General features: G+C 48.1%; 6 protein-coding genes across 6 annotated transcripts; 4 read left to right on the forward strand and 2 right to left on the reverse strand.

The window, feature by feature from the left end:
• Window positions 1-1,606: 1,606 nt before the first annotated feature.
• On the reverse strand, window positions 1,607-4,174 carry MYCFIDRAFT_96055 (glycosyltransferase family 2 protein; the record flags this gene model as incomplete). Its single annotated transcript, XM_007924840.1, has 2 exons — window positions 1,607-2,170; window positions 2,219-4,174. Coding segments are annotated over 2 exons (2,520 nt in total), but the record flags the coding sequence as incomplete, so codon positions are not given.
• Window positions 4,175-5,478: 1,304 nt separating this feature from the next.
• On the reverse strand, window positions 5,479-6,723 carry Gpa (guanine nucleotide binding protein, alpha subunit; the record flags this gene model as incomplete). The annotated part of the gene is made up of 4 exons (XM_007924284.1): window positions 5,479-5,578; window positions 5,632-6,129; window positions 6,186-6,531; window positions 6,597-6,723. 4 exons carry the CDS (start codon window positions 6,721-6,723, stop codon window positions 5,479-5,481), a joined length of 1,071 nt encoding a protein of 356 aa, XP_007922475.1.
• A 2,507-nt stretch (window positions 6,724-9,230) lies between these two features.
• Window positions 9,231-11,317, forward strand: MYCFIDRAFT_60280 (mitogen-activated protein kinase). The gene is made up of 9 exons (XM_007924474.1): window positions 9,231-9,526; window positions 9,608-9,655; window positions 9,707-9,836; window positions 9,891-9,934; window positions 9,988-10,087; window positions 10,135-10,491; window positions 10,549-10,627; window positions 10,675-10,858; window positions 10,910-11,317. Exons 1-9 carry the CDS (start codon window positions 9,471-9,473, stop codon window positions 10,986-10,988), a joined length of 1,077 nt encoding a protein of 358 aa, XP_007922665.1. The 5' UTR covers window positions 9,231-9,470; the 3' UTR covers window positions 10,989-11,317.
• Window positions 11,318-11,430: 113 nt separating this feature from the next.
• On the forward strand, window positions 11,431-12,725 carry MYCFIDRAFT_210228 (uncharacterized protein). The gene has a single exon (XM_007924841.1). It carries the CDS (start codon window positions 11,476-11,478, stop codon window positions 12,532-12,534), a length of 1,059 nt encoding a protein of 352 aa, XP_007923032.1. The 5' UTR covers window positions 11,431-11,475; the 3' UTR covers window positions 12,535-12,725.
• A 243-nt stretch (window positions 12,726-12,968) lies between these two features.
• MYCFIDRAFT_60285 (uncharacterized protein) lies at window positions 12,969-15,378 on the forward strand. The gene is made up of 3 exons (XM_007924475.1): window positions 12,969-13,483; window positions 13,545-13,691; window positions 13,742-15,378. The coding sequence occupies exons 1-3, from the start codon at window positions 13,028-13,030 to the stop codon at window positions 15,044-15,046; spliced, it is 1,908 nt and encodes a 635-aa protein (XP_007922666.1). The 5' UTR covers window positions 12,969-13,027; the 3' UTR covers window positions 15,047-15,378.
• Window positions 15,379-15,406: 28 nt separating this feature from the next.
• Window positions 15,407-16,639, forward strand: MYCFIDRAFT_193726 (uncharacterized protein; the record flags this gene model as incomplete). Its single annotated transcript, XM_007924842.1, has 1 exon — window positions 15,407-16,639. The coding sequence occupies one exon, from the start codon at window positions 15,407-15,409 to the stop codon at window positions 16,637-16,639; it is 1,233 nt and encodes a 410-aa protein (XP_007923033.1).
• Window positions 16,640-22,932: the final 6,293 nt, after the last annotated feature.

Below are 22,932 nucleotides of genomic sequence, written 5' to 3' on the forward strand. Positions count from 1 at the left end.
CGATCAAGGTGTCGAAATCTTTCTCGAGCGCGGTAACAAGCGCTATCGAGAGTACGAAGTCGTGCTTGACAAGGATCAAGGGCCATACTATCGACGGCTCGATTCCACAAGGCACATGCACACAGGCACATTCTCTTCCGTTGCCTTTGCCAAGATCAAGGAAAAGCGGGAAGAAAAGGTCACACTAGTCGGTAATTTTGGATGGAGCTACAAAATGTTCACCGCTTCTGTTCTACAGGTTCAAATCTTCGTCGACCAAGGATACCAGAGGCCAAAGGAGTCTGCTTTCACTATCGAGAGCAAAGAGGTTGTGGGCAAATGGGAGATCGGAACTATCTTGCCGCTACCACTTCGTAAAGCGACCGAGCACTTGAACACGTCAGAGGCTGCAAAGGCTGCAGGCCGGGGCTGCATCAGGGTGTGCTTGACTCGTGGACACCTCTATGGCTGTAGTGATAATGAGAGTTTCCACCGGATACGGGGCAAAAATGGCGAAACCCTGTGCTTTGAGTTCCAGTGCCGACCAAAGGGTAAGTAATTACAGAACTGAAAGCATGATTCCGCGAAACTGACATGCTTTCAGGATTCGACTTCGAGACACCTGCAAAGGCACGCCCCGTTGGTGATGAAGAGCCTCAAGAGCCCCAGAATTCGAACCACACAGCGCCTCCAATCTCAAACGAAGAGCCAGAAGCGACATCTAGAGCAGGAGCCAGGCAAGCCGAAGAAATGGAAGTCGATGCACCCAACGACACTGCGGTACAACAAACTGCTGCGAACCCCACGCACTCTCAACCAGCCCTACACCTCGCTGCTAAAAGCTGTGATACTACCGATCCTCCCGACTCAAAGCTCTCACCAACCCCTCTCCGTCGCAAACGCAAAGCCACAGACTCCATTCAGCAGGACGAAGAACCGGCAAAAAAGGACATATTATCATCGGCACCAGAAGAAGTCGAAGTTCCCCCCACCACGCCTGAACTCCTCATCTCTCCCAACCACCCCACCCCCTATCAACCCACAATCCTCCCAACCCCAATCATCGACTTAACCGAAATCGAAATCCAGCAAGAACTCCCCAATCCCAATCCCGCTCCCAAACCACGAGTCTCGAATTTTGAAACCGATGAAGATGAAGAAGATCTGGAGCTTGAGCTTCAGAAAATCGAAATTAAGTTGAGATTGAAGGCTTTGAGGAGGAAGAATGAGAATGAGAAGAAGAAGGGTGGGAGGGTGAAGGTGGAGAGGTGAGGGGAATTGATAACGAGGAGGGGGAGGGAGAGGGATGGTATGTGGAAGTGGAAGTGGGATGGATTTTGAGATCTGAAACTGATTGCGAAAGGAGCAAGGGTTAGGTGAAGTGGGCAGAGATTTAAGCTCAAAAGTGAACTGTTTGTTTTTTGTTTTTTGTTTTTTTTTAACACGAAAGCCAGCCAACCCATCTGTGTCGCAAACGATTTGCGTAAGGCTACATGTACCAAGTGTTCTCGTGTGTGACCAATTCTGCAAAAGACCACGACGAAGCAAAGCGTGCCATGGCGAGCAGATCTGCGTGCGTTGCACTGCGATTTGTGCATCAACATCATTTCGGCGCGCGACTGCTAGACCTGCTTTTCCTCTGCTTGCTCAATCTCCGTCGCCCATCTGGCCCGATACTTGTGCGCCGGCGTCGACCTCTAGTCACAGCTTCGCCTTCATCGTCCGTCGATACTCTCCTCGGCACTCTCACCTCCACCTCTGTCGAAGTGCCAGCTGTCGAGGGAGCATCGTGCGGAGCCAGCCTGGTATAGCTTTTCCTGGCCAGAGGACTGCGCGCAGATCGGGATGCACTGCTTCCTTGCCAGGGACGATTTGCTTGGTGCACGGGTTCTGGTCTCGTGGGCTGTGGTGGTGGCGATGGGCTTCGGTCTACATCAGTTGGTCGAGTTGGAATGTGGACGTTGGGAGGGTCGATTGGTAGGACCGGGATACGTTGACGAGGTCCGAAGTGCATTGGAATCGATTCATCCGAGGCGTCCGAACGAGCACTTTCTACAGACTCTGATCGCCGCGATGGTTGGGGAATTATCTGCTCTCGTACATGTCCGGGTTCAGGTTCGGCTTTCGTTACTGCTGGTCTAGCTTTCGGTCGTGATTCGAAAAAAGCGCCTCCGGCTGGCCTCTGCTCAGCCTGACGTGCGTAATACATGGTGATCTCAGGTCCGATGATGCTCTCAACTCGTCGCGGCGTTGGAAACGTGCTATAAGAGCTGAATGTCGATGAGAAAGATTCAGAGCTATCGCGCCGTGGACCTTGATTGTAGACCATGCCTTCTTGCTGGCCAGGAGTCAGGTCGGCACGGAGAGCACCAGAATCATTCATTTGCTTGTACCAGCCACCCGGCAATTCTTCTGCGGCAGCGAAACGACCTTCAAGACGACTGGACGGCAGCAAAGACACCTGCGCTTGAGCGCCTGGGCGGAATGTCGTAGGGTCGATGTTCAATTCGTCTCCTTTCTGGATGGCCTCAGTCACTGCTTGCTCTGGCGACGTCTTCTCGTCTGCTTTCTGTGCATCTGCTCGTGGGCCTCCCCATGTCCTCTGCCCAGCAGTGAAGATACCATAAACCATGTAGAGCCAATTGAAGAACGGATTGACCACAAACATGAGAGGATAGAGCATGATCTTGTACCGCCCGAGCTTGGCTCCAAAATACAGCATCAGCACCCAATTGAGTCCAAGCGAGACAGCGATGAAGCCGACGGGCAGATTTGCGATCTTTTGCGAGGTGCTCAAAATCGATATGACCATGATGAAAAACAGTAGCGCTGTAGTTCGAATCGTGTTTTGCGCGAGGCGGATGATAAGCAGCAGCGGATATCGCTTCCAGAGGCGAATATCCGTCAGCATGCAAACCTCATTGGTGATAAAGCCAAGAAACCATCTGCGTCGCTGTTTGAGGAGGCTCTTGAATGTTTGCACAGCTTCCGTCTTGCAGAAGGCTCCGGTGTTCATCTGAATTTGATACTTCTCCTGGGCGCCAATCATGAACAAGTGAGTCAGCCATCTATCCTCTCCGAGATGCATTTTACCATAATCGAAGAGATCATCGCACTGCTCCGCCTTTTCTGCAAAGTAATATTTCGCCATTCGCCGGAAAGCTGAAAAGCGTAGGATGGTCAGAGCTCCGGGTAAGCAGGTAACGGCACCGCAGGATGATTCGACAGATCGCTCGAAAAGTTGGCCATGAATGTACTCCATGTCTTGAAGCACAGTGATCAAGGAGTGCTTGACGGTCGTCGATGTTATGACTCCAGTCATGGCTAACATGGTGCGCTTGCTGCCGGGCTTCAGCTCCATTTCATACATGAAGTTTTGTATGCATAGTGTGTCGAGAATGCAATCAGAATCGATGAAGAGGAGGAAGAGGTCGTCGTTGCGCCGCAAGTATTCCGCGTAGATCTTGTCGATCAACTTGAATGTCTTCTTTTGACAGCTTCGTTTGCCACCGTGCGGAAATCGAGAGACGGTAATGCGACAGCTTCGATACTTGACATCGATGCTTTTCGGATATGACTCGAGGGTTAATGGAACGCCGAGCTTTTCGATGGTATTGAGAAAAAGCTCATTCTCTTGGTCCCCATCGAATGAGAGGAAGACGTGCATGCACGATGGTGGATATTCGCAATCCACAATCGAGTCGACTGTGCGCAGTAGAACATCAGGTTCCTCGTTGTAGCAAGGCATGACGATGACGACTTTAGGTGCCGTGAACTCATCCAGGACAATTTTGACCTTTCGCTGTCTGCCGACGTTGTGAGTGACAAGCTGGTAGACACAGAAGAGCCAGGGTATGGTCAAAAGGCCTGCAAAGGCCCAGAAGGCGAACCATTGCAGGATGCTGACCATGTCTGCTGGAAAGTATTGAACAACCTGGGATGGCAGCGGGAGCGTGACCAGCATGATTGGCAGGAAGATACAGCGCATGCAGACAAAGAAGAGCATGTTGACAAGGCATAACAGGCGAATGCTCCATGCATTCGCCTTCAGGAAGACCTTCCATAGACAGTACAAGAAGGCTAGGAGCCAGAGGATCCATTCCAAGAGAGCGGCCAGCATGACAGGACCAATGATTGAAACATAGATGATGTCTGCGACGGGCCATGGTGACGTGATGGGCGGGATTCCGTTGTCAGCATCTCGAGGGGAGAGCATGTTGGCTTGGCTGGAGGAGTGAGCTGCACCGGATTCGCGTGCTGTGTGGTGCCATCAATTGCGAAAGAGAGAACAACGTCAACATTGAAAAGATCTCGACTTGCCTGTATCAATGTGCTCCTCCTTCAGCGAGCAGTTCCACTTGTCCTTCGACGAGACTGGTCTCGATGGGGCGGTGGGATTTTGTGACACGCAAATGCAAGCCCCAGGTGGAACCAAGACGGGCAGCGACGCGGACAAGGGTGCCACGACAAACGCCAGTGATATAAAGCCGACCAACACGCGTTGATAGAGATTGCACGCAACGCCAGCAGCCGCTCGATGGCGATATGCTCAACGTGGGAGCGATTGAAACAATGCTGTGTCGAGGAGTCCTTCTCTTTTACCCGGAGACACAGCTCTTGGCTTCTTCCAACCACGCCGCTAAGCTTTGCATACCCCTGCCAACAACTAAACCCAAGAACCGCCATGAGGTCGGCATAATGGGAACCTGGTGGTGCTATGTATCTATTATGGTAGTGATCGTGGCAATGCTAGCGAGGCACGGAGGCCAGAACAGTGCGTCCAATATTCCGCATTCTCTCATTACGCGGGCTACTTAGAACCATCCGTGACTATCCAAAAGACCATGTCAAAACCCACGTCCGCTATGCTTGCAAGATGCGGCTGCGGCACACAGAACAGTCCCACACACAACAGGTCACTTCTGCCATCGATCCCTGTTGGCTTGAAGATACAGCCGTAACGTCGAATGAAGCTTGTGGCCCAACTTCTTCGTTTCCCCCTCGTCGCTCCTGTGGAAGCGAATGAACGCCTCGCCTCGTAGGAACATTTGGCCAATGTCCGTTCGTATGGATGTCGGTACAAGCACAATGAAGTATACCCCAAGCTCAAAATAAAGTGGGCACGAGCAGATGATGCCACGCCAAAGACCAGCTTTTTCCCCCATCTCGTCCATCGGAAACAGCCCCAACGAGTCCAGACCCTGCCGTCCAATTCTTCTCGCCGCTGGAAGCGGGATCAGTAATATTTCATGCATTATAACACAGCGCAGAGACACATTCCATTCCCTGCAGGTAGTCAGAGACGCCTCTGCCGCATTCGGACCCCACAGGCGTGGTGGTGAGCGCCCTCGTCGCCCAAACGCCCGCTAGCAATGTCCCAGAAAAATGTCGAAAATATCGAGAGCGTAGCATGTCCTCAAATGATGTAACGCTCCAGGGGCAGATAGCTCGGGACATAAATGGTGCACAGATGCGGGTGATATTTCGGGAGAAATTCTATTAGAGGATTCCTGAATCCTTGAGAGCATTCTGCAGTATCGTCTCTTTCACAGCTGCGAAAACGAGCCGGATATTCGATGTATCGGTCGCTTGCGTGAGGCTAGTGATTGTCAGTATACGTACAACGCAAATGACTTGGCAAATGTTTCTTACTGAGGATAAAGGTTCAGGTGCGCTCGATTCACTTGATTGAAACGCCAGAGCAAGTACTTCGCCGCTCGATTGACGTCGTTGCCCCCTGAGTAATCTGGAAAGTAGTTCCCGAGAGGCGACCGCGCAAGTTTAGCTCGGAAGAGATCGACCTTGTTCAGGAAGAGGATGATCGATGTCCTCATGAACCATCTCGAGTTTACCACGGAATCGAATAGAACCAATGACTCCATCATGCGGTTCTGACTGCTTTCCTCAAGAAGCACTTGGTCGTATTCGCTAAGTGCCACGCAGAAGATGATGGACGTGACATTCTCGAAGCAGTGTATCCACTTTTTGCGTTCACTTCTTTGGCCGCCGACATCAAACATGTGTATGCTCAATTGACCCATCTGGAATCTCGTTTCGTATATACCGGTAGTCTTCGTACGCGCTCGCAGTACGTCTGCCTCGGTGGGGATGTAGTCGGCCGCTGCTATCCGTCCTACTTCGTCGAAGAAGCTATGACCATGTTAGTTCGTAATGGAAGGGAAGGAGCAACCCGCGTGGAGACCTACTAAGAAGCCGAATCCATCAGGTAGAACTCGTTCTGGTGGTCGAATACTTTCTGAATGCATGGATCCTTCCATATACTTGCGACTGCGTCTCCTACTTTGGGTTCCAGAGCTTGTTGCGGATCGGGATTGACGGTATACTCCATGATGAACTCGCACAGTTCTCGATTTGCTGGGTTCTCGACCTCGATCTCGAATTGGCGCATGGCTCCTATCAAAGCTTTCGCGCAATCTATCAGATTTTTGTAGATAGTATGCCGGTATAGGGCCAGTTCGTCGACGCTGTAGCCATTCTGGTGTATGATCTTCATCTGCTTGACGATCGTACTCTTCCCACTCTCTCCGGAACCTATGGTCAATTGTCAATTCCACTCTACGCTCACGGCCGGAAGGCGTCCATCTTTGCAGGCTTACCGAGCAGCAGGATCTTGCATTCTCGCCGTAGCTTCTTCGAGTCTTCCTCCAGTGTTCGATCGATCATCTGGCTGCGCTTCTTCTGGTCACCATCCTCATTGTTGCCGCTGCTCATGCACGCGCCCATGGCGACAGGCGTTGAGGAGTGCCCTGTCGCTCCTGCGAGCTCAGGCGTCTGCTGCTGCTGTTCCCCAAACCGCTACGTCTCGTGGGCGGGGCCACGCCAGCGCCAATGGGTCGCAATGTCGCTCGCTCGAGGATGGTCGCGGAAAGGATGCAGTGCCGGTGGTGGATTGGGCAGGTGGACTGCTTGCAGAGCTGCTTTGTCGGTGCGGAATGCTGCAGCACACTGTTCCTTTGTGTTGCACTGTAGCGCCAAGCTCACACGCCAGGAAGCTGCAGCGATGGCAACGGCAAGCTCGATCGGAGCAGCAGACCGGCACAGCTCCAGGTGGTATGTTCAATAGAGAGTCGAAGCGTTTGCAGGCTTGCTTGTTACGGCGCCTGGCTAAAGATTATTGTCCGGTGTGAGGCGAGGTGAGGTGAATGGCGTAGGCAGTAAGCCGCTTCCCGGATGGCAGGTGTATGATGAGCGAGCAAGACGCTCGCCGAAGCACAGACGACGAGATGCGCAACTGTTCGCACTAGCAACAGCAGAGTGGAGCTAGTCGGTGACAGGTCCTGGCCTCCTGCAATCACGCTGGGGAAACGAGCGAACGGTAGCTAGGAGGTCTGGACTAATGGTAGGAGAGTAGCAGTGAACTTTGCACCGCACAGCACGCTGGACGCTGTGGGCGGCAGGGCGGGCAGAGAAAGAGCTTGCTTGCGCGCATTGAGAAAGGCTGGCCACTCACGTCGCTTCATGCAGATCCGCACGTTTTTGATCGGATCGGATGAACGGTACAGTAGCAAAGCACTACTCTTGTTGCGCTCTCCAGCCACACAACACGCGATCATGATCATGATGCTGCTGCTGATCCTGCGCCGACGACCGCGTTGTATCACAGCCATTCAACTCGACGCATGATTTCTTCCTACCCTGAATCTCCGCCTGAAACCAACCGACCAGACTCTCGCGACTCTCAAAGAGAAGCCACATCTTTGCACGCCACGAACACAACTTCCACTGTGATTCCTTTTCCCTCGAGACATCTCACTAACTCTATCAAGGGCCGAATCCTCCGTTCATAGCGTCGAGGGGAGTAGTCTTCATCTCTCGAGTCCGTGTGGAAACATCACCGGCGCCGCTGGGGCAACAGGATTTGAGGTCACCGTGTGCGAAAGCCCGGCTGGCTGGATGCTACCTAGTAATCGTCTTAAGATCTCACACTGTACGTATCTGGCACTAAATAGGCGAAATGCGGGTAGCATTGTATTTCCATACTCCAAGCCTCAGATGCCTACCTGAGAGATCGGGCCGGAGGTCGTCCGATATGGAATCCCTTTGAGATGGGATGCAGACATCGGCTCGTACAGCTCTAGGTGAAGATAAGCCGGATAGCAGATCCTCCCCATCTGCCCACGGCATCATGTTCGACAACATAGTCCGCTGCTCTAATGGTCTGGAAGCCCTAAGTCAATAAAGAGTACAGGCCCAACTCCGTACAGCGTTCGTTTCAACACTTCGGAGTCAAAGTGGATATCTCCCAAATCCTTGAGCAGCAAGGATTACAGCGAAAAGCAACTTGTGATTCAGCGGTCCGCGCCTAGTCGCTCTCACTCTGAGGTGTACATACATCTGCTAATCAAAGCCCGTCTTGCCTGCCAGACAGTGTCATCGTCATAACAGTTGTTCGCGAATGACCAGCATCTTGGCGGACTCCAACTGTCCAACACTTGCCCCTGTCAGTATGCACTTCGCGATAGTTTCGGATGTCTGCCGGCTCCAAACGTGAGTACTGCATCAACCCTAGCGGTAGACGCACTGTGAACAGGCGATACAAGAGCAATTTAGAACACCCGTGCACGACTGAGGGAAAGCCCAGCGTCTGAGCATGACCAGAATTTGCTTCCTCGCGTGGTTGGAATAGCATTCGGCAGAGATTTTGTTGCATGAGACGATCGTTTCATCGCTTTTCATTCTTGAACCCAGCAAGATTCATTTGCTTGGGGTTGATACGCCTGGTCAGAGTGACATCACTCATGCTAGCGTTAGTGAGGAGTGAAGAAAGCAGGCATTCAATAATGCGAATACAGCGTGCAGCAAATCAAAGCCCCAATAGGCACCGGAGCAAGCTGCGCGATTAGGCCAGCAGACGTGGGCGAGCATAGTCGTGATGAAAGCCGTGAATCTAGCGGCGACGGCAGAACCTCCGGGGCATTATTATGGTTGCCGTGATGAGTGATGACGGAGGTGCAGGCCATCGACAGTGGGAGGCTTGGAGCCCTGCCTGAACGTTTCATATTTGTATCTTCTCACTGTATCTGAAGCCTCCTACATGTACTTCACTTCCACCTGAGCCAGTCAGTCAGTCAGTCAGGAACGAAGCACGGGTCCGGAACTGCAGCGCGATCAAGGGCAGAGAAAGGCCTGTGAAGCTGCGGGAGATCGTCGATCCAGCACGCTAGACTTCGCAAAGCCGTGCAACTTCTCTTGCTCCCACGCGGATCTTCTGGCAAACACCTTCACCGACAACGCGCTGGACTTGCGAGCAGCATACATATCCATCGCTATCCCATTGCGCGGGCGTCACAATTGCGTCGCCCACCAACGCCTATTCAGAGCAGCGGCGACTTGCGTCGGCGGGGCATCTCGACTGTCCCACTGGTAACCGCTTGCCTTCGACGCAAACCTAGAGCCGCTTAACCTTGGAAACATCACCTCAACGAGAATCCATACACAATCAGCGTGGTCGCGATACCAACACCTTCATCATGGCGGAGTTTGTGCGTGCGCAGATATTTGGCACCACCTTTGAAATCACCAGCCGGTTCGTGGCAAGAGAGCGGAGCGGAGCGGAGCCCGTGCTGCATGGGAGCGAGGTGCAGACGTGAGCGCTGACACCAGACAGATACACGGATCTGCAACCTGTGGGAATGGGCGCCTTCGGGCTGGTCTGGTGTGTACCAAGAGACGGTGCCATCGCGGAAACACGCTGACCGAATCACAGCTCTGCGAAGGACCAGCTCACTGGACAGGCGGTTGCTGTAAAGAAGATTATGAAGCCATTCAGCACGCCGGTGCTCTCCAAACGGACATACCGAGAGCTCAAGCTTCTGAAGCACCTCAAGCACGAGAATGTGCGTAATCTCCTGCTGCGTTGAAGGAGAGAGACGCTGCTAACTGCTCCTTAGGTCATCAGCCTGAGCGACATCTTCATATCTCCACTGGAGGATATGTACGTCGGTAAGTCTGCCCTGACTACAAACTTGGCTTATTTTCTTCTCACAGCTATTTTGTCACCGAATTGCTCGGCACCGACCTGCACCGCCTCCTCACCTCGAGACCGCTTGAGAAGCAGTTCATTCAGTACTTCTTGTATCAAATCCTGGTAAGGTGGCCATCGAGAGATTGGGGAATCGCTGCTGATTTATATAGCGCGGACTGAAATACGTACACTCGGCCGGCGTCGTCCATCGCGATCTGAAGCCCTCGAATATCCTCGTAAACGAAAATTGCGATCTGAAGATCTGTGATTTCGGTCTCGCGCGAATCCAAGACCCCCAAATGACCGGCTACGTCTCGACGCGATACTACAGAGCCCCGGAAATCATGCTTACCTGGCAAAAATACGACGTGGAGGTGGACATTTGGAGTGCTGGCTGTATTTTCGCCGAAATGCTGGAGGGCAAGCCTCTCTTCCCTGGCAAGGATCACGTCAACCAATTCTCCATCATCACGGAACTGCTGGGCACTCCGCCAGATGACGTTATTAGTACCATTTGCAGCGAGAATGTAAGGAAAAGGAAGCGCTGACCTGGAAGATTCTCATACTGACGGAATACACGATAGACTCTGCGGTTCGTCCAGTCGCTCCCGAAACGTGAAAGGCAACCATTGAAGAACAAGTTCAAGAACGCGGATCCGCAAGGTGAGCAAAATGGAAGGGGAGGAGAGCGCTAAAGCTGACGAATGCAGCAATTGAACTTTTGGAGCGAATGCTTGTCTTTGACCCCCGGAAACGAGTCAAGGCTGGCGAGGCTCTAGCCGATCCATACCTGTCTCCATATCACGATCCCACAGACGAGCCAGAGGCAGAAGAGAAATTCGACTGGTCGTTCAACGATGCTGATTTGCCAGTAGACACCTGGAAGATCATGATGTATGCCAAAATTGCTCTCAGATGTACTGAATCCGACTGACTTTGAGCAAGGTATTCTGAAATTCTCGACTACCACAACGTCGATTCCGCAGCACAGCAGGGAGAAGTCACTGAAAACGGAGCTGCGTAACGAATTAGACGGCCTATTAAAGAGGCACTCGCCGGCATTACGGAACCGTGAGAACTGTCTGAAGTCATTCAATGGTGCTCTCGGGCACTGATACTTTTCCACTATTCGACAGAAAGTCCAGTCAATGATGCCCGGCACGGTCGTATCTTGTGGAGGACTTTTCGCCCAGAAGATAGGTCTTGGTTGTGGGGGGTTATAGGCAAGCGGTGCGATCTAGTCGATCACACGCAGCGGAGGCTTGGTACTACCATGATGAGCCATGCAGCTTTTGTTTCGATTCCATCAATACTGAAAACCTGAAGTACATCAAATGAAGCACGAAATCACAGAAGGTCATGCTGTTGTCCCGCTTGCAGATTTCGCACGCAGCTCGGTGAACCCATTCCTAAGCCGAGGTCGGCTTTGTTTTAGTGACACTACCATGCTTGGACCCGCTGTATAGGAACGACGAGATCTCTGTGCAGCACTCTGTCCAGACATCAACACAATGGTCGCACCACTTCGCAATGGCCTGCTCCGGCATGCAGCCACATGTCTGTGTCAATCACGTTCGACTCCTGCCATTCGGCCTCTTTCTCGCGATGCGCTCAGACGACTTGCCTCCACTCTGGCAGTATTAGAGCAGCGCGATGGCAAGCTTAACATGTCATCATTGGCCTCCATATCCGCAGCAAAGAAAGTTGGAGGAAGTATACATGGCTTCGTGGCGGGTTCAAATGTCAAGACAGTGGCAGATGAAGCAGCAAAGGTTGAAGGACTGGAGAAGGTTATCTACGTCGAGAATGGGGCATATGACAAGGGATTGCCAGAGAACTGGGCTCCTCTACTCGTTGAGAACATCAAAAAGGGGGGATATACACATGTGATGGCTGGCCACTCTGCGTTCGGAAAGAACTTGATGCCACGCGTTTCTGCTCTGCTAGATGTGCAGCAGATTAGCGACATCACGGATATTCAAGGCGAGGACACATTCGTGAGACCGATCTATGCTGGAAATGCCATTCTTACTGTCCAGACGGAAGACAGCCCGAAGATTGTCACGGTACGAGGAACAGCCTTCCCGGCTGGTGCAGCAGAAGGAGGCTCTGCAAGCGTTGAAGAAGGCACAGATCCAAAGGCTGAATGTCCTACTGAATGGGTGAGCGAGGATCTGGCTAAAAGCGATCGTCCTGATCTAGCTTCGGCGGAGAGGGTGGTCTCGGGCGGACGAGGCTTGAAGTCCAAGGAGGAATTTGACAGGCTTATGCCACCTCTCGCAGATGCCTTGGGTGCGGCAATTGGTGCCTCCCGCGCTGCAGTCGACTCTGGATTTGCAGACAACTCTCTCCAGGTGGGACAGACGGGAAAGAATGTGGCGCCGCAGCTATATCTTTGCGCAGGTATCTCTGGAGCCATTCAACACTTGGCAGGCATGAAGGACTCGAAAGTCATCGCAGCGATCAACAAAGATCCCGATGCGCCGATATTCCAGGTGGCTGACGTCGGCTTGGTAGGAGATCTGTTTGAGAAGGTGCCAGAGCTTACCGAGAAGCTGAAGAGGTCATGATCTGGTGACTTTTGCATTTCTGGGCGCTGGGGCGTACAATGAGGCGGAGATCATGTGTTGCACTGCATATGTGTATCTTACTACAAGTAGATCCGAGGGACACGTGGATCTGCCTATGTTATGATGCCAGAATCGTACGGACAATGCGATGTAGACAATTGCCGCAACGAGCAAGTCCGTTTGCTTGATTTAGGGTGCTTACGGAAGTCATTTGTAGTATTTAGTCTGGTTGGATGAAGTGATTTGTGGAAAAGGCAATTCCTGGGCAACAGCTCTCACCGCCGCGGAAGAGACCCTGTGCATGGGAGAGCCCTGCTACTATGCGCTGGCACTCGCATGTGCCAATCCTCTGCCATTGCAGACCCATTGCATTTGTTTCATTCGAGCATAGGGCATTGTTGTGTATGCTTTCGACAACTCCATAGCGATGAAGCCGCTCACGAAGAGCTAGAATCACACATTCCCTCCAGACTCGAATATAGCCTCACACACCATGGCCACCTCAAACGGACATTCTGATGCCACGTTCAAGCCTCTCGTCTGCGTAGTCGACTTCAATCACCATCGAGGTCCGGAGATAGAACACTGGATAGGCGCAGAAGGCAGTGATCCGACAATCGAGAATGACTGGCAGCTGATCCCCTATATGGCTCTGCCAGACGGGGCACACCAGAGCGACGAAGAGTTCAGTTATTTCAGTTTGGTCTATAAGGCTTCGGAGAGGCAGGACGTTGAACCCATGAGCGTCTTCGGTATCTCCTGTGTCCATCAAATTCCAGCCTCGGAGCTGCTATTTAAGGGTGAAGAGGTGACCAGAAGTGCGGTACAAAAAGCTGTCGTGGCTATCACGGATCGGCCACAGAACTTCTCTGCGGTACGAGAGAAGCTGAGTGTGGTTACAAGAGCATGGTTCGCACAAAGGGATTTCAGAGACCTTGAGGTTCTACAGGTGGGTGAGTTGCGGTCGTTAGATCGGCTTGGTGAGGGACCGGAACCTGACAGGAAAACAGAAATTCCAGGAGAGTCTGGCTAAAGAGGATACCAATCCCCGTGAGGATGAACGCGATCAGTTCTTTGGGTTGAGCTTGCGCGAGCTCATACACAAGTTCAAGTGGCAGACTCTCGTGTTGCTGAAGTGCCTACTTCTACAGCAGAAGGTATAAAGCCAGGCTTGACTACCGAGAACTCGACTAACAACCCAGTGTAGATCCTATTCTTTGGCTCGCACTGCGAAAGAGTATGTCAACTGCAATTCTCGCTAATCTCGCTCATACCAGGTTTGGTGCGTAGCTTGCGTGATTGTGCAGATCCATCGATGAATCGTTACGCGGAGAATTTACGAAAGCAGGACGGTGTCCGCACAAGCGATCGAACATCCTTGCTCGCGTACGTTGGCCTGCCACTGCAGATCTTTGGTACAGGATCTATGTTTGGACCATATACACCACTTCAGCAGTTGGACATTGTCACGGATCTGGACACAAAGAGTTACATTGTAGGCAGCACGAACAGCCTGCTTCTGCAGCAAAAGGACAAGTACTGTGACGTACTCGTGAATCTTGACGAGGATTCTGTCACCATCTTGAACCCTGGACTAAGGCCGTCATTGGCATTGACAGTGGCTGATAGACGGTGGATCGACTTTTTGACCCAAGCGGTAAACGATACATGGGATGAAAGCGATCCCTCACGACCCAACACTCATGGCTATGCTGGCAGTGAAGAGATGATCCGCCTCAATTTCGAAGAATATATCATCGCCTTGTTGTCAGCTGCCAAATATCACAAGTACATTGCTAAGCATGGTGGCGGAGACCCCAAGACGCTACTCGCAGACATTGATGGTGACCCAGTCACTGAATTCTCAGATCGTTATGTCGAGGCATGGCAACAATCTGAAAATTACAAGCTCTGGGATCGCACTACCGATGATCACCTCTTCGATATCTGCGAACCTAAACATCCGATGGCTGGTGGCCTCACGATCGAAGATGTCCAAAGAAGGCTCGCGACGCAAATTGCTGATCTTCACCTCGACGAGCGATTTCGAGATACCAAGGAAGTGGTAGGTAAGCGACTGGCAGATGGTCGTGTGCAGGTGACCACGGCTTTCAACAAAGTATGGGCCGACATTGAATTCATGCGAGAAGCTCAGCGTAAAAGGTCAGAGGAGGCTCGTGCCGCCGCCGCAGCGAATCCGCCTGCTCCCGGTGCAGATGTGCAAGGTCGATTCGCGAAGCCAGACATGAGTCAAGCGCGCGCCAATGTTGCTGCAGCGAGCCAGAGAGCTGGCGCATATCTGAGTTCATGGGGTTCTTGGGCTGCCGAGAAACGAAGGAGCGGCTGGGGATCTAATACGAGGAACGTATCGAATCCCGACGAACACACGAAGGCTGCAGACACGTCCGGGGAGAATCGACGACCAGTGACGAATGTGAGTGAGCTGCCGAGCGAGAAGAAATCGAATGGCATGTCGGAAAAGAATGCTCCGGGAGAAAACGAGAAGCTATGATTGCATGAGGGATACAGCACAGCATCGAGAATGGAATACAGCCGGACTTCCTGGCCCGAGGCGATGTTCGAATGAGTTTAAGAATGCGTTGCATCGCGTCGAGCAAGAAGGGATGTCAGGAATGTGGTGAATGTGCCTAGAAGCCATGGCACTTCAATCACGTGGCATTCGACCTCTGGTTTGAGAGCTTTCCTAACTTCAGTGGAGAATGCCAGAAGGTCGGGACTGTGGCGAAATTCCATCGCTGCATAGCAGGGACCCGACTCTGTATATAAATTTGGTTCACCTCCAGCATAGTACGGCAAGGAAGCAGCATCAGCAGCAGCACATTCACAGAGTCGCCTCCCATAAAACGAGAACATGGGGGTCTCTGTCTACTTTTTGCTTTCACTGGCAGCTACTGCCTCTTTGGCTGATGCTCGAGACATCGGATTATTGCGCGTCCTGGGCATCCGGCAAGCAGAAACGACGATTGGCAGCATTGCTACCAATTCAATCTCTACCGCTGCATCCACGGAACTCTTGAACTCCACGACATCTGTTACTGCGAGCGCCAGCACTGCTGCTGCGGCAACTTCCACGACATCGACGCTAGGAGGTATCACCACATCTGTTGCTACGAGCACCAGCACTGCTACTACGAGCACCAACACTGAAACTGAGACACCTTTGACATGTCCTGCAAGCAATGGCACATCATACACCGCTCCCTCAGGTCAAGATTTCATCATCGAGTGTGGGATTGACCACAGTGGAGGTGACATTGGTAAAGATGAAGGTGGATTCAAGTACGTGCGAAGCCTCAGAGAGTGTATAGATGCATGTGATTCTTATAATGGAACACAACCTTGCGTCGATGTTTCTCTGAGTGGCTCTGCATGCTACTTAAAGTCTGTCCTGGGGAAAGCCGTACCCTTTGATGGCCTGTTGGGGGCCAAACTGGCCAACGCAACGACTCCAGCACCACCGATCAGCTGTCCCGACTCAAATGGCACCAACTATACAACAGCTACCAATCAAACATTCGCGATTGAGTGCGGAAAAGACTTTGCAGGTGGAGATTTGGCGGCCCAGGATGTTAGGTCCAACGAGAACAATGAAAATGGAGAGCTATGGCTCCAGAAATGCATCGAGGCTTGTGCCAGCACTCAAGGCTGCGTGGGCGCATCTCTCTCAGGCTCCGCTTGCTACATGAAGAGTCAACTCGGAGAAGCGAAGGACAACAAATATGTTACCGGGATCCGTCGGCTTTCCACACAACCGGATGGTGTAGATCAACCAGCTTGCGACATGGACTTCCCAGAGTGTTCGGCTTGCGACGGTGTCATCCTTGAAACGAAAGATTTCAATCCGGTACAGAAGTATAAGATCGAGTGCGGTGTCGATCATCCCGGCGGCGACTTACCGGGCAGGCGCGGTGCTCGTGGCGGCTACACTGGCAAGGACCGTTTCAGAAACTGCATTGAGGATTGTGCGGAGAAGGAGGATTGTGTTGGGGTCAGCTTTATGGGCGATACGTGCTATTTCAAATCCAGTTTGGGAGATGGTCGGAAGAGTGAAGTTGTTTGGGGCGCTGTCGAGGTGGTGGGATAGGGATGGGATAGGCGTTCACGAATGGAGGTCTCGCGGAGTGCTGAAGCAATGTTTGATCGGTCGCTTTAGGTATTGCAGTATTGATATGTATCAGCAGTCAATGCTCTCCACGTGATTGTGGACTCACGCCTTGTGTTGTTTGTTCCGGGAAGGGAAGGTGACGATGCTCCTGTCAAGAATGATGAGGGCCGAGTGTACAAGAATCGATCATTGAGAGTTATCCCTTCGCAATGACCGCCTGACTGTTGAGTTCAGTCTACTTTCTCCGTGTCGTCTGAGTCCATCTTCTGCAGGGCTCTCGGATCTCTCGAAACTAAGTTGGCATCATTGAGCGACACGCCTTCGTCACTGAACGCCGATGGACGGATACGAGCAGGCCAAAACCGACTTCTCCCGATTCCAGGACTAGTGATTTAGGTCCCCACTCACGCACTGTGGTCACATGCTTATGAACACTATGAACACGTTATTATAGGCTAGCCTGCTAGTGAACACAACCGTCACTTACATTAAGTGGACCCCTCTAACCGGAAGGGGTATATTAGGGTATCCCCTACTAATTACTAAGTCTCATTGCCTATATAAGGAACGACACTAAGCCTAATACGCAAATCGCCTCGCTATAAACACGGTATGAACACTGTGACGATAACGTGTTCATACGACCCAATCCTTAATATACGGTGAACCTAAATCACTATCTAGGACTCTCCTTCCGTAATACCCGACATTATACGCTACGCTAGAGGCCTCGTAGCTCCTAGGGCTTAACATCACAAGCATTCTTCTAAGAGCCGCCTAAATTCGCTATAATGCTTGCACGGAGCCAAGCATCTATTAAGCCTTCTTAGGCACGACGTAGTTAAGGGGCCCTTACTAAACGCCTTATTCTGCTTTGTCGATACCGATTTCGGTACGTAGGAGGAGATAACTAGGCAGTTCGGGTGCAGAGAGCGGCGTCGGTACGGTATTTTGCGGCTTACGGAGGAATCTCGATTAGTTGCATCTTAAGGGGGGACTTAGAAATCCTAACTACCGAAATCACCGACCTAACTACCGAATTGACTAATCGGATAGAGCCGTAGTAGTCCGTACGGTAGACCGTACGTAGCCTCGGCTTAAGTTAGCCCTACTTGCCGAAAGTTAATCGGAATCGACTAGGAATCGACTAGGAATCGACTAGGAATCGACTAGGAATCGACTAGGAATCGACTAGGAATCGACTAGGAATCGACTAGGAATCGAATAGGAATCGAAGAGGAATCGAATAGGAATCGAATAGGAATCGAATAGAAATCGAATAGGAATCGAATAGGAATCGAATAGGAATTAAAGAGGAATCGAAGAGGAATTAAAGAGGAATCGAATAGGAATCGAATAGGAATAGGAATAGAATAAGAAAGGAATAGGAAAGGAATAGGAAAGGAATAAAAGATAAAGTAGATTTCTATAGCTTTAGATAACTTTAATAACTAAAAAACTTATAAATCTAAAACTAGATACGCCTAGTAAGTATAAAAGTAGAAGTGTATATAAGTTGAAGCCTAGCGCTATAATTTTATAAGCTATAACTAAGTAAATAAATTACTTTAATAAGACTCTTAAAGAATTCTAGTATAATTTAATTAGAAATTATATAGAAACTAAATAGGTCTAGAAGGCAAATATAGTCCTAGCTTTACTTCTAACTAGATACTACTAGAGTAGTTCTAGGTAGAACTAAGTAGTAGATCTAATTCTAGGTATAATAATATCTAGTAGTGTTTTTATATAGGTATATATCTAGTATATAGGGCTATATTATTAGTAATCTATATTCGTTTGTTATAGGAGTATATTTTAGTACTGTCTATATCCTACTTATATTCTAATTAAACTCGCTACTAGAATTAGTGCTATTATTAAAGTAGATTTTTCTTCTAATTAAACTAAGTCTTATTATTTTAATATAATAATATTTTCTATATAGGTAAGCTATTTAGTTATTTCATTTAGTACTTAGCTAAGTTTTTCTAAAATTCTATATAAATCCTTTCTAAATTCTTTCTATTCTGTTTTCTTTATATTCTATTCGTATTAGCTACTATAATTATTTTTTATTATCTAAATAGTTAATAGTCTCTAAGTCTAGTTAGAGAAAGTCTTAGTAATTAACTAATATAATTTTTAAATATAGCTAATCTACTAGCTAATTAGTTATTTCAGTATTTAGCTAAACTATTTCTAAAATTCTATCCGAATCCTATCTAAATCCTATCCGATTCCTATCCGATTCCTATCCGATTCCTATCCGATTCCTATCCGATTCCTATCCGATTCCTATCCGATTCCTATCTAATTCCTTTCTAAAATCTTTCTAAGTCCTTTCTATATTCTATTTTAATCCTAGTTAAATTCTTTTCGAGTCCTATTAAATTAAATCCTATTCGAATCTAATTCGAATCCTATTTATTTAGATTTTATTTAGATTTAATTTAGATTTAATTAAGTTCTATTTGAATTTTATTTAATTTCTATCTAAATCTACTACTAAAGCTCTTAAACTCCTTTATATTTTTAAAATTATATTCTATTTTGTTACGATCTTAGCGACTTGTATATACAATTCGAGGTTACGTAACTAAAGGTTATGTAACTTAATGCCTAAGGCATCCGCCGAGTAAATAAAAGCCTCTCCCGCGAGAGAGCCTCTCTCTCTTTCTTCTTTAACTCGTTATTAATTTAGATAGCTATTTAATTAATATCTTAATAGAATAACGAGTTCCTTTATTACCTACGATAACGTCGTAGGTACTATCGCGTACGCCTATACGAGGAATTATACCGCTAGCGATCGCTATCGCCCTTCTACGCTCCCTATTATACGATAGTGCTAATAGACCTATATACTAATCTATATTAGGTATAGTAAGCTACCCGACTGTAGTAATACCGCCGATTCGCTATAGATCCTTTAAGACCGCCTACCGATCGCGGTAGCGGCTCGGAATATACGAATACGCCTAACTATATAGGAATAGCTAGGGCCCTATTAAACGGTGCACTAGAACTACTATAACTACCGCAAGGTCTACGACCTAGTCTCGCCGATATCGATAGCATACTATAATAGCCGCTACCTAGTAGCCTCTAAGACTTCTATTAGTTCTTTAATAGGGTAAACGAGTAGGAGGCCGCTAAATACATCTTCTAGTATATAACTAAGCTATATTAGTTAGTAGCTACACTTCGTTAGTAATACTAGTAAGAGGTAGAGATACTAGAATAGGTATAATAAGCTTATTATAAGACTAATACTTATCTTAATAGCGAGCTAGTATAGGCTCGAACTAAAGTAGAATACTAGCGTCGAACCGCCGATTTAGTACGTAACTCCTTAGTTATTACGTAATAGTAGCGTAATAACCTAGCTTAGTAGGTCGCTCGCCTATAATAATAATAGTCTTCCGTAGAAGATATCGCCCGACGAGCTAGTAAACAAGCCGCTTACGCTCGTCGCGACGCCGAAGCGTCTTTATTATATAATCTAATCGGTCGAGGACTTATATTAGATAATAGCCGACCTCTATTCCGTCGACCTCTCGACCCCTTTATCTTTCGCGACTAACCTAAGCCTCTCCGACGTTCTCGATTTAACCGTAGTATCGACGATAATAATAACTATACTAGATATAGTAAGAGCGAGAAGTATCTAGACCCCGAGAAATACGATAGAGACCGTAAAAAGCTAAAACCCTTCCTTACTAAGCTTACGATTAAGTTAATAATTAATAATAATCGCTTTCTAACGCTATAGGACCGACTAATATATACGTATAGTCGTACTACCGGCAAGGCCCGTTCTATAGTCTAACTATACGTCCGTTATAACGAATACGGCGTAATTATAGACTTTAACGACCTTAACGACTTCCGTAACCTACTAGTTAACGCCTTCGGTAACCCTAACGAGGTCGCTACTACTAGCTATAAGATAGATAACTTAAAGTAGAAGAATAAGGAATTTACTTACTATCTCGTAGAGTTTAATCGACTTAACGCCTTACTTAGTTATAAAGGCCGAGCTTAAGTTAACGCCCTTAAGCGTAGCTTATCTTCTAAATTAAAGGTAGCGCTTAGTAATATATATAATAAGCCTACTAACTTTTCGTTACTCTATCGCCGACTAACTATTATCGATAACCGGCTCCGTTAGTACCGTATAGAAAGCAATTGTAATAATACTAAGCTAGGATCTAGTAGTACCGCTAACTAAGGCCCTAATACTAGCCGTAGCTATAGTAATAACGCTAGCGGCTCTAGTAACGGATACCCTCTATAAGGATATACTATTCTACGTAATAACTAAGAATAGTTTACCTCGGCGAATAGTAATAGCACTACTACTACTACGACTACGACTATCTATAACCTAGACGCTATAGACCTCTCCGCTACTTAGGGTTAGGGTTAGGATTAGGGTTAGGGTTAGGGTAATCGTCGCTATATAACGCTCGAAGAAAGAGATCGTCGCTACCGCGAAGGACTATATCGCTTCTACGGTAGCAATTACGTCTACTCCGATACTACCTATTTAGAGCTTATCCGCCGCGCTTAAGGCCGTAGCAATCGCCTAAATACTAATATCTCTACCTTTAGTACCGCCGCCGCCGCTCTAGCCGATCTACCTCCTACCGATAATAAAAACGCTTATAGTAGCGATAAGGAGAGAAAAGTATAGCTCTTAGATAAAGTCGCGTTTAAGAGCCTATACCGATAGAGTTACCTATACCGTTATTATCGAAGAACCTAAGCTACTATTATAGAAGGAAATATCGATAGTAGAAAGATTTATAGATTAGTTTATTAGTATTATTAGGAAGTATTATATCCGAGGGCGATAATTAACATCTCGTTTTATATTATACTTTAACGGCTTATAATAAACCTTAGTCTAGTATATTAGACGTAGGGTAGAATGCCGAATATTAATTATTAGTAATAGTCGATTACGGTTATACCGGTTTATCTTTTATTAACTTATATTACGCGTACTAATACTAGCTTCCTATCTATAGCCTAAAGGAGCTACGTAGATTAACTGCTTTCGACGGCAGTTTTATAGTAGACGTTACTTAGTATACTAGAGCGACTATTAATATTAATAGCTATATCGAATATAGGGCCTTCTATCTTACTATATTAGGATATTATTCTATTATCCTCGGCCGTCCGTAGCTTAACAAATATAACCCTCGTATCGACTAGAAGCTTAACTAAGTATAGTTTAACTCCGATTACTATAAGGAATATTATAACGACTCGTATACTATCGTTTACGCCTATAGCTTATCTAACTACGAAAATAACGATACGCTAGCTTACGCCGAACCCGTAGCAACGTAGTACTATTAATAATAACTAGCTTATAACCTATCGGACGATACTAATATAGTAAAGCTTATCGACTCGATACGAAAGTACTACGTATAGCGCGATTGTTCTACGCGCCGATCGGTATTAACTTAGTTCTTATCTCCGCCCTTACCTCTACTAACCCCGCTACCTCGACTAGTACGGAAACGCTTATTACTACCGCTTATCTATATTACCGGTATAACTATAGCTCTAGTAAGTATATAGGTCTTTAACTAGCAAATAAGGAAGAAGGAGTTATTCGTATTCGCCGCGTCGTTACGAAATATAGAAAAAGAGATAGCTAAGAAGAAGTATATTAACCCGGCCGATAAAGTCCCTTAGTACTATTATAGTAGGCTAATATTGTTCTTATAGAAGGATACGAAGAAGTTACTACTATACCGACTTAGATAGAACTACTATATCGATATTATTAAAGGTAAGGAAACGACGTATAGCCCGCTCTACGGTATATCGTACGAGGAATTAGAGGTCCTATATAACTATTTAAAGGACAACCTCGATAAGAGCTTTATTTAAGCATTAACCTTATAGTACTCTTCGCTAGTACTATTTATTAAGAAACCCGGTAGAGGCTTACGGTTTTACGTAGACTATCGTAAGCTAAACGAGATTATAGTAAAGAATAGATACCCTATTCCTCTTATTTAAGAGACACTCGATCGATTAAGTAAAGTAGTTATATATACTAAACTCGATATTATCTCGGCCTTTAATTAACTTCGTATCGAACTAGGCTACGAGTAGAAAATAGCCTTCCGTACCTATTATAGTCTCTTCGAATATAAGGTTATACTATTCGGGCTCTATAACGCGCTATTAACCTTTTAGTAATATATTAATAACGCTCTCTAACCCTTCCTCGACGTATTCTA

Source organism: Pseudocercospora fijiensis (genome assembly GCF_000340215.1).
Source record: "Pseudocercospora fijiensis CIRAD86 unplaced genomic scaffold MYCFIscaffold_2, whole genome shotgun sequence".
NCBI lineage: Eukaryota > Fungi > Ascomycota > Dothideomycetes > Mycosphaerellales > Mycosphaerellaceae > Pseudocercospora > Pseudocercospora fijiensis.